This window comes from Apium graveolens, chromosome 5 (assembly GCF_009905375.1).
Source record: "Apium graveolens cultivar Ventura chromosome 5, ASM990537v1, whole genome shotgun sequence".
NCBI classification, from domain to species: Eukaryota; Viridiplantae; Streptophyta; class Magnoliopsida; order Apiales; family Apiaceae; genus Apium; species Apium graveolens.
In genome coordinates this window covers 66,382,852-66,394,529 of record NC_133651.1, presented here as the reverse complement: position 1 = coordinate 66,394,529, position 11,678 = coordinate 66,382,852, and the positions used below count along the sequence as shown (strand labels likewise).

Here is an 11,678-nt window from a genome sequence, read left to right as displayed (position 1 = left end):
AGATAGATTCATCTATGACAACAATGCAGAGGATGATAACTCAACATAGAAAGGACTTGCAAATAATCCTATATCCATTAAAACCAGTACGAAGATAGAAGACTTGACATATACACAATGATCTGGAAAGCTACAGTGAAGAAGTCATCAACAGAAGTTCGAAGGAAGTTAATTAATATGTTCATTTATCGAAGGAATAAGGTTGAAGATATTCGAAGTAGCAATCTGGATTGGTGTGAAGGTCATAAGGGTTTCAGTGAAGTTGATTTGATATGGTAGAAGACTTGTGTGATGCCCTCAATCTCGGGGTTAGGAAATTCGGACTCACACACCTTTAATCTAATAATTAAATAAGCATAAACCCCGATTAACTACTAACAGGATCAACAGGATAAAGTATGAGACAAGATTACAACTACCAATCATAAAATATAACTTACAACCCCAAAATATTATTAGATAAACAATATCGATTCCGGCTGGGAACCGACAGATAACCCATTGTATCTTTTCAGATTTCCTTCTACGCGCGTGCTCACTCAAAAATACCACTACCTGCTCTGGCAACCGGAAGCCCTCAACACGATAGGGCCCACCAGGTACGCTCTTACGAGCAGTGCGCCTAAGCCTGGCCATCTTCTTACTTAACTGCCATGGTTAGATTAAAACAAAACATATGAATATAAAACTCAGTAAGTAACTATAAAGCAGTTCTACGATATCAATTCACAATATACTTTACCAAACTCAGGGCATTTTACTTTATTTGTTCTAGGTGGCAGATTTCCAGCTTTAGGGTCAAGGAAAGGTTATGAAGGATAATGTGGGGCTTTCAAGGAACAAGGCTCAATGTAGAACGAAAGCCGACATTCATCATAAATCATTAAAGGATCAGAATAGATCTTTCAGAAAGAGGAAAGCAACAGTATTTCATTATATGGAATCAATCATATGATCAACAGATTAAAAATCAGGGTTCTCGAGCTTTAAGCTTCACATTAACATAATCAACTCTTTTCAAAACAATATAAACCATTTTTATTTTCAAGAATCAATTTACTGAACAGAAAGTTGCGGTTCCCTTTTAAATAACCCATTAGAACCCTTGATTGGATCACTTTATCTTTCCATTTCATTATAATACGGGTGATCAGCCCGTACCGACCTCCATCCGGTCTTTAAGGTACCAATCGGCATAATTTCAGCCTTAAGTTGGACTAGCCCCGCTAGCCTCTTACCATGACTGGACTAGTCCCACTAGCCTCTTACATCCCAATCCAATCCATCACGAATTCGTTTGGAAAACCTTGAGTTGGAAAAACAAATAGGTTTTCTAAAATCCATTTTATCATCACCAAGAATATGAAACCATTCAGACTCTTTCGAGTCGAAACTCATTCTTAAGTCAAATTTTAAGAAAAACAAAGTTCAGGGAGTGGTTCAAAGATAAGCAAGGAACAATTCTTAAGGATTCTGTATCAAGGATAACAAGGTACTTAAGTTAGAGGGATCAACATCTATTTAGGGATCAATAGTGTGATCAAGAAGTGAGGTATCATTAAATAGGGTTTGCAAGGATAATTATAGGGTTCAATACAATTCATGGCTTAATAAATAACTTGAAACAGAAAGGATAGGTTACCAAAAGGGTTGAATCAGTAAGCTTATCAATAACAGTGTATCAGAATCGAAACAGGATATCTCAAGTCATTAACAGGGGATTCATTAAGTAACAATTCCATACTCTACATGATATGAACAACATCCTCTCTATAATCATATTCACAAGTAATGAGAGTTACTTGCCTGAATTTGCTTTCCACAAGGTTGAACTACTGCCACCTAGTATACCCTTTCCTTTCCTAGCCTGAATGTCCTCACGCTCCGAATCTACAATAAAAACCAAAACCTTAATCAGTTTCTCAACTCTCGTTCCCGGAATTATCACTCAATTACGATAGCTCGATTATATTCTTGACTCAAATATACGAGTATAGCTTATACACATAAGCACATAGCACATAACACATTCTTTTCTCGTAACCTTTATATCTTAACAATCGACGCGTACTTGCTTAACCTTAACTATTTCTCAAATCACACTAATATAACTCTTACGAGTACATGATTTATTCACAACTAAATCTTTTGCGACCATAACTGTCACTTATAGTTCTTTAATAATAAACGATTTAATTCCCTTTTTCTTTTATTCCTTAATTCGAACCATAACAACAACCAATCACACAAGTGAATCACATATCTCCTAGGATTTCACATGCAATCACTTAGCAAGGTATTGGAACCAAATAAGTCGCTTTTCTACTTATATATCATTCGGCCACACACATAAAGCACAACCATGTATACTCAATTTCAATCTCATATAATCAAACACAAATAATGCAAATCGCAAGAGTCATTTACGCAATTAAACTTAGTCCTTTTTAATCAAAAATCTCAATCATAATCACATTAAGAATCGAAAATCAACACCTTCTTTTAAATATCAAAATTCGAACACAATCACCATCCAATCATTACCATGCAATCAAGTTCTCACTAGCCATTAAGATATTTAGCAAAAATCAACTTAATTCTCTTTTTAAGACTAAGACCCATTCGGGTTTTTCAATAAATCCCACATGCAAGGATCAATTTTGACATGCAAAGTTGTATATCACATTTTCCACTTGTTTTAAACCTTAACTTAGTCATTCAATTCATTTTCATCAAAATTTTCGAATCACAAAACAAAACATCAATAATGATTTAGGCTTTAATCAAATTATTCATTCGAAAAGCATGCATTCACTTAATCATCAAGAAAATCTCTTCTAGACCCATTTTTTATTCGGCAAAATCAAGATTCACAACTCAAGGACTAAACATTGACATGCATAACTTGTTCTAACATGTAATCATATTTTTCACTAATTAGGCTTAGCTTTTACTAAGATCAAGTCATCAAATCCCATTTCCTTTCTAATTAACACAAAGCCGAATTATAACCTAACATGCAAACCTTAATTTTTGATTTTTTAAGCAACAATTCATTTACACACATCCAATTTCTTTTTAAAATAATCAATGCAATCCATTTATCAATCACATACTTGAGTTTCTAAAAATACAAAACCCTTTTTCAAACCTTCAAGAAACCAAAACATGCAAGGCTTAAAATTCAAATTAACATATCATAAAAACTCCACCGGCTCTCCTTGGATCATAGCCGGTGGTGGTCGAACTTAAGAGAGCCCGAAATGGGTCTCCTCTTGAGTTTTAAACCACTTAATCCTCTTGAATTCACTCTTATAGTTTTGTATCAAGAAATCAATTTCCTTGAACACTACCATAAAGATGATCACCAAAACACTTACACAAATACTCACATACAAATGAAAATTGAGATGTATACCAAAAATAGAGACTAAAGAGAGCAATATCTTTGAGTTTGAGTGAGGTTTGAGTGTTGCATGCAAGAGAGAGAGATAATAGATGGAGAGAGCCGAGAGAGAGAGAGTAGCCGAGAGGAAGAGAGTGAAAAAGAAAAGAGAAGGGGATAGTGGAGTGGAGTGCACGGGAAAGAAAAGAAGAAAGGGGGGGAGATGGTTTATAAACTATCAAAAGCAAGGGCATTTTAGTAATCTACTAAATCCTTTTTATGCATAATTGATTCTTTTTTTTTACTCAAATGTAACAAAAATCAATTATGAAATATAACTCTCTCGGAAAGTCAAAAATTATTGTAAGTGATAATTTTAATACGTAGATCTCGAAATTAGCTTTCCAACCATTACTCATAATATATTTTTGAGCGCACGGTTGATTTTATATGATTTTCGCAAGTTCGTGCTAATAATAATATTTTCCACATAAAAATTAATTTAAAATACAATGTCTACCAAATAAATCCATCCATTATTTTTAGAAAGTCCCTAGGACTATTATGAAGATAACAAAATAAATCCCATGTTTTTATAATACTCAGATAATTTTTTAAAAATGCGCGAAGGTTAAATAAACCTTCATTTAAATCAAATAATTCCTTTAAATTCATAAAAATGTCACAGAGCACATAGTCATGCACACAGATAAGCAATCACACATATACGATCACATAACAACTCAGGTTTGATCAGAGAATTTGTCCTTCTTTAATCTTTACCCCTTTTTTACGCATATCGGGTCACGTTCATCCTGACGGCCCGACGCTCAGCGTTTCGATTACGCTTCTTATTATCATTATCGACCGACACGTTACTTAGGACGAAATACTTTATTTAAACATTCATTTCACTCAATCACACATAATTCACATTTTATATTCTTTAAACCCTTATTAGGACGGGTTCCGTTCTACCTGACGGCCCGACAACACAGCTTAATTCCTAAGCTGACTCTTTAAATTGGAACGTTTTTTACTTACGCTCCTATATTCTAATATACAGCAAAGACAATTAATCAACACTTAATCACATAATTAGAATCACATCACATAAAACATACTTTATTGACTTAATTACGTCGAAAAATTCTCAGTCGTCACAATTTGATAGTGAATTGTATAGTCTATAGTATGAAGGCCTGAGAGCGGAACTAGTCATCTGTGAATAGACCATTACACTAGGCGTTAGTGATCCGTGAAAGGAAACTAAGTACTATCATTCGAAAGACTGTCAAGTGAGATTCGTATTCAAGAAAACTGTTCGAAGATTGAAGACGAAGCTCAGAAGACAGGAAGACATGAAGTGGTATTATTCAGGGATTGCATAGATCAAGTTTGAGAATGTATAAGAAGTCAAGTACAAGTTCAAAAGGGATTCAAGTCAATATTCGAGGAGTTGTTGGTCAAGCAAATAGCATGTATAATGATTTGGCCAAGTAAGGAACACTCTAGGAGTAAAATTCGACTACTAGAAGTCAAATGTGGTCCACTAGTCGATTTCTATAGCTACTAGTCGAATTGTGCAAATCAGAAATGGTTCTAAGGCAAGATTCAAGCCAAAATCGACTTCTGGCATTTTAATCAACTCAAAATCGACTTCTAGTATGTATAAATCGACTTGTAGAAGGTTAAACAAACTACTGGATTGCAAATTGACTACTAGGTAGTCCAAGTTATGTGCTAGTCGATTTTGACATTCTACTAGTCGACTTTTCTCCTATACAAGTCGACTACTAGCTTCTTGCTTGCCTACTTGAATATTTCCTAAGGCATGGAAGTTATACAGGGAGAATTAGATTAGCTAGTAGCTTAATTCTTGAATTATCCAAGTACATGAACTCCTATCGACTTCTACAATTCGACTACTGCACCCTGATTGATTTAATACTTGGACGAGAGCTTACCACATCTCTAAGTCTATTCACCTACCTATATCTATCAGTTCAACAGTGAATTGAACAAGTATTCACAATCAGAAACAGTAGCGTTGCTCTTGCTTTTTCGAGATTCGTTCTATCAAATCATCAATTTACAAAGAGAAGTGCTGCTGAATTTTATATAGAATTCTAGTCTTACATAGGAACACTCAAAAACATTAAAGCCTTGTATTGATAGCTTGTATCTGATAGGTTATATTGATTTTTAGAGTGATAGCGATACACACATTTGATAAGTTATCTTTTGTAGTGTGTAGAGTTATTGTTGCTTTGTTTACGTTTGTAACAAAGTTTGTAAGCAACCCACTCGGAGATTTTTCTTAATAATATAAGATCAATCCCCCGAAGCTCTTGTGTTTGTGTTTGTTTTTCATAGTATCTTTATCCGCTGCGAATTTATTTGAAAAACGAACGATAATACATTCACCCCCTCTGTATTAACCTAATGGACCTAACAATTGGTATCAGAGCTTGTTGATCGATATACGAATCAGATCCTTTAGGTTAGCAAGTTTTGTGTTGGATTTTGGTTGAATGGAGACTGGGATAGCTTCTGGTTGTGTAGATTGGGTTTCTGTTGATTGGTTGTGTTGTGTGACTGATTGGATAGTTGCAGTTTGAGACCTCATATTGCGAAAATTTTACAGATCTGTAAAAATGAGTTCTCAAAAGATTGGCGGTTTTAAGGTTCCGAAATTCGATAAGGCAAACTACAATCTATGGAAGAAGAGGATGCTTCTTTATCTCAGAGCTGCAGATCACAGATACATTAAGGTCATCGAGAAAGGACCATTTGTATTTGAGATAGAGGATCCAAATGATGATAAGAAGAGAATTCCTAAGAATCCAGATGACTACACTGAGAAGGATATTGAATTGGATAGTTTGGATGCCAAGGTGCAGCACTTGTTGATGGAATCCATGGATGATGATATGAGCCATCAAACTGCTGTGTGTGAAAATGCCAAACATATGTGGCAAACCATAGAGTTGTTAATGGAAGGAACGGAAGACGTCAGAGAAAACAGACTTGATATTCTGACTACCCAGTACGAGGCATTCAAATCTCTCCCAGGCGAAAACATAACTTCGGTCTTTGAAAGATTGAACAAGTTGATAAATGAACTGAGCATCTATGGGAAGAGATATGAACAGAAAGAGATAAACAGGAAGTTTATGTTGACATTGCCCACTCATCTCATAAGTAAAGGAGATTCAGTTCGTGAGCGCTTGGACTTCAAGACTATATCTCTGGAAAAGTTATATGGGAAGATGAAGACTCATGAAATGGAATTGGAATAGAAAAAGATTATATTTGGAAGTGGTGCAGTGGACGTGAAGAATGCTGAATTACTGAAGACAACTGCTCTTGAAGCTAGTAAACACAAGGACTTGGACATAACTGCTGAAAAGCCAAAGACAAATGATCAAGTGCTTTGTGATGCTGAAGTTGATGATGGAAATCTTTCTGGAGACCCAAGGGATTATTATACAATGGAAGAGTTGCAAGATATGAAGGATCCCACCATGGCCAACATGGCAGCTATATTTGGAAACCTGAGATTCAGGAGGAAACAAGCCTTCAGGGGATCTGGTAGCAGCAACAGGGGTCATAAATCTCCATCATATTCAGACTCAGGCTACAAGACATGGATGGTAGATAGAAAGAATGTCAAGTGTTTCAATTGTGGAGAAATGGGACACTTTGCCACTGAATGTAAAAGGAGTCAACAGGCAAGAGACAAAGGAAAGACTTATCAAAAGAAAGATTATGGAGGTTCGAAGAAGTATCCAGTGAAGTCTTACATAGCTGAGGGTAGAAGCTGGGATGATACTGATGATGAGGAAGAGCAGTTTGGAAATATGGCACTCATGGCTGACACTCTACACTCTTCAAGACAGGTAATCCTTTGCTCCTACTCACCTCCATTTCATACTGAAAACCTATGTGAGAATGAACACTACCTTGCTTTTAGAAAGTCTATCACTATACCTGCTGCATCTTCATTTGATAGTATAAAAGTTGAATGTACTGAGAAAGTATGCATTGATAGATATAATTCCATAAATCTGAGCTATTATCACTGTATAGTCTCCTTGAAAAATGCTAATGGTACTGTAGGTGACTTGAAAGAAAAGGTAAAGAAACTACAGGAAGAACTTGATAAGTTAGTTCTTGAGTAAGTTAATGTTAAAGACATTAGGCAAAAACATCACTATCTAGAACTTAAGGCTAATAATCATGTTGAGACCATTGCTCAAAGAGATGAGAAGATAAAGGAATTAGAAGCTAAGTTACAAGCTTATGCCAATTCTGCTAATCTTGCGAAGGAACTCATATCTAGCCAAGTTGTAAGTGGTAAACTTGGAATTGGGTTAGATTATGATGAGCTTAAAAGTCAAGTAAGAAATGTGTGGTGGAAAATGAAAAAGTTGAAAAAGTAGATAATCCACCTGATATACCACACGTTCTGAAAAGTACTAAGAAACCTTTGTACAAGAAAGCATTTTCTGATCCCTTTGATGAGGATAGACTATTCATTGAACATGAGTTGCTTGTTGAGGACTTAATGAATTAAAAGATAAAAAGGCAAAGGAACCTAGTAAGTTAGCTGACTCAGATAGTGAAACATCTAAGGTTGGACTAGGTTTTAGTTCCAAAACTAAAAGAAGCAGGAATAGAAATCACAGGATAGGAGGCAATGGCCCTAGAAAGTTATGCAACAATTATGGATCTGCTGGTCATCTTACTCATGCTTGTAGGAAGGCTAAGGTAGATAATATTAAGAATGTTAATATGCGTAAAATGTCTAGCATGCCTAAATCTCCTAAGTGCAATAATTCTGTTTGCATGCCATGTGTTGTTAATTTCATGAACACTTATCTTGATTCCACACACTCGCATAATTCATCGCATAATCATGATAAGCATGAACACACACACTGGTAAGTCTAAGACTGTCAGCCCTCCTAAGGTTAGGAAAGAGGCACCTGTCACCAAGCTTGTAAGCAAGTCTGCTGGTGCTTCTGTAAGTGACAAAGGGACAGTCAAAGACAATGCCCAACATACTAAGCATGTCAATTCTATGAAGCAAAATGTTAAATATTCAAATGCTTCTAAGTCCCCTGGACCCAACTTAGTTTGGGTACCAAAGAAAACTTAATCTCCTTTATTTTCAGGGCATTAAGCAGAATAAGGTCATTTGGATTCTGGACAGTGGATGTTCGAGGCATATAACTGGAGATAGAGCCCTGCTATTAAAGGTGGTTAAGAAAGCTGGCCCTAAAGTTACCTTTGGAGATGACAGAAAAGGTTATACAACGGGATATGGCTGTTTGGAAATTGGAAATGTCATCATTGAAGATATTTCTCTGGTTGAAGGTCTAATACATAACCTCCTCAGCATAAGCCAATTCTGTGATAAAGGCTGTGAAGTTTCTAAACAGAAGAATGAGAAGATTACTCTCAATGGAGTGAGAAAGGGTGATTTGTTTGTAGCTGACTGGAATTCTGCTGGAGATGGTCAAGTTTTGTGCTTCTATAGTAAAGCTTCTCCAGACGACAGTTGGTTATGGCATAAGAAGCTCTCCCACTTAAACTTCAAGACCATGAATTCTTTGGTTAAGAGGGAATTGGTGAGAGGTCTGCCCGAGATGGAATTTTTTCCTGAAGGACTTTGTGAAGCATGTGAGAAGGGAAAGTCAAAGAGAGCATCACATAAGAAGAAGATAGTTTCTGACATTGCTGAGCCCTTACAACTTCTGCATATGGATTTGTTCGGACCAGTCAATGTAATGTCTATGTCGAGAAAGAAATATTGCTTAGTGATTGTTGATGACTATTCCAGATACACTTGGGTGTTACTCTTACATTCAAAGGATGAAGCAGCTGAAATGATCATTGATCACATCAACAAGATTGAGTTAGAAGTTGGCGTGCCTGTAAGGTGCATAAGATCAGATAATGGCACAGAATTCAGAAATGCAAAGTTGAATGATTTCTATGTGGAGAAAGGCATCTCGAGACAGTATTCAGCACCAAGGACTCCTCAACAGAATGGAGTGGTAGAAAGAAAGAATCGTACGTTGGTTCAGGCTGCAAGGACAATGCTGAATGAAACCAATCTTCCTACGTATTTCTGGGCTGAAGCTGTTAGCACTGCGTGTTATACTCAGAATCGAACCCTGATCAACAAGATGTTTGAAAAAACACCATATGAGTTAATGGCCAACAAGAAACCATTCGTGAGTTACTTCCATGTGTTTGGAGGAAAATACTATGTGCTAAAGGACGATGAGCATCTTGGTAAATTTGATGCCAAAGTTGAAGAAGGTATTTTCCTAGGCTATTCATTGGAGTCTAAGGCATACAGGGTGTTTGTGATTGATGATAGTAAAGTTGTGGAAAGCCTTAATGTAACTTTTGATGACACCAAGCTCCCGAGTATTCAGAAGGAAGATAGTAATGATCACTTAAGTGTGGAAGATCTTTCTGATGATGAAGACGAACCTGAGTTTGTTCCAAATAGAGATAGCAATGGAGATGGTCATCACAATGATCATAATGGTGATTCAGATTCTGATGGAAATGGTGGAGATGGTTCAGATATGAATGGCAATAGTGGTAACACAATTGTGCATAGTGAGACAGTTTCTGGAACTAGTCCTCAAGTGTCAGGTTCTACAGATCAAAATGGCAGCAACTCAGGGGGAGTAGAACAAGAAAGAGGGTCTGATAGTCGAACTCAACAGAATGTTAATCAAGTTGAATCATCAAGGGAAAATTTTCCTAGAGCTGTAAAGTGGAGTATATCTCATCCCGAAGATCTCATTATTGGTGATGCTGGAGCAAGAGTTCAGACGAGAAGATCTACTGCTAATGAATGTCTATTTTCTGGATTTCTCTCTCAAATGGAACCAAAGAAAGTAGATGAAGCTCTTGGAGATCCTGATTGGGTGATTGTTATGCAAGATGAGCTCAATCAATTTGAAAGACAGAAAGTGTGGAAGCTTGTACCCAGACCAAAAGATAAATCTGTTATTGGCACTAAGTGGGTATTCAGGAACAAGCTGGAATTGTAACTAGGAACAAGACGAGACTGGTTGCTAAGGGTTATTCTCAAGAAGAAGGCATTGACTATGATGAGACCTTTGCACCAGTGGCTAGACTTGAAGCCATCAGAATGTTCTTAGCATTTGCTGCACATTCAAACTTCAAGGTTTATCAGATGGATGTGAAAAGTGCTTTTCTGAATGGTGAGCTTAAAGAAGAGGTCTATGTGGAGCAACCTCCTGGTTTCACAGACCCTGAGTTCAAAGATTTTGTGTATCTTCTCTTCAAGGCTCTTTATGGTCTAAAGCAAGTGCCTAGAACATGGTATGACACTCTCTCTGAATTTCTACTTGAGAATGGTTTCACTAGAGGTGTCATAGATAAGACTCTATTTCATAAAAAGCATAAAAATGATACCATACTTGTGCAAGTTTATGTTGATGATATTATATTTGGGTCTACGAATGATGCACTTTGTGCAAGGTTTGCTAAGCTTATGCAGAGTAGGTATGAGATGAGCATGATGGGTGAGTTGAATTTCTTCCTTGGACTTCAAGTAAGCCAGAAGCCAGATGGTATCTTTATTTGTCAAACGAAGTACATCAGGGATCTTCTGAAGAAATATCAGATGGAAGATTCAACACCTGCCAAGACTCCTATGTCAACTGCCACAAAACTTGATCAAGATGAGTCTGGTAAAAAGGTGGACATCACTCACTATAGAGGCATGATTGGATCTCTTCTTTACTTGACTGCAAGTCTTCCAGATATAATGTTTGTAACATGCTTGTGTGCGAGGTTCCAAGCTGATCCGAAAGAGTCACATCTGATAGCTGTCAAGAGGATCTTTAGGTATTTGAAGGGTACACCGAATCTGGGTATCTGGTATCCTAAAGACACGAGCTTTGATCTAATTGGCTATATGGATTCTGACTATGCTGGTTGTAAGATTGATCGAAAGAGTACTTCAGGAAGCTGTCAGTTTCTTGGAAGAAGATTGGTTTCTTGGTTTAGCAAGAAGCAGCATTCGGTTTCTACATCTACTGCTGAGGCTGAGTATATTGCTGCTGGAAGTTGCTGTTCTCAAATTCTATGGATGAGAAGCTAACTCCGAGACTATGGACTTGATTTGAATCATATTCCTATCTACTGCGACAACACAAGTGCCATAGCAATCTCAAATAATCATGTTCAACACTCGAGGACCAAACATATTGATATAAGGTATCATTTTATAAGA

At 36.7% G+C, this 11,678-nt stretch overlaps 1 protein-coding gene across 1 annotated transcript in view; it reads left to right on the top strand.

The window, feature by feature from the left end:
- The first annotated feature begins 6,042 nt into the window (after positions 1-6,042).
- Positions 6,043-11,678, top strand: part of LOC141660144 (uncharacterized) — a 62,652-nt gene continuing 57,016 nt past the window's right edge. Inside the window, exons 1-8 of the mRNA XM_074467105.1 lie at positions 6,043-6,603; positions 6,688-7,524; positions 7,618-7,788; positions 8,566-8,913; positions 9,013-9,177; positions 9,265-9,537; positions 9,622-10,311; positions 11,037-11,382. Coding sequence (XP_074323206.1) covers positions 6,043-6,603; positions 6,688-7,524; positions 7,618-7,788; positions 8,566-8,913; positions 9,013-9,177; positions 9,265-9,537; positions 9,622-10,311; positions 11,037-11,382 — 3,391 coding nt within the window. The remainder of the gene's footprint in view (positions 6,604-6,687; positions 7,525-7,617; positions 7,789-8,565; positions 8,914-9,012; positions 9,178-9,264; positions 9,538-9,621; positions 10,312-11,036; positions 11,383-11,678) is intronic.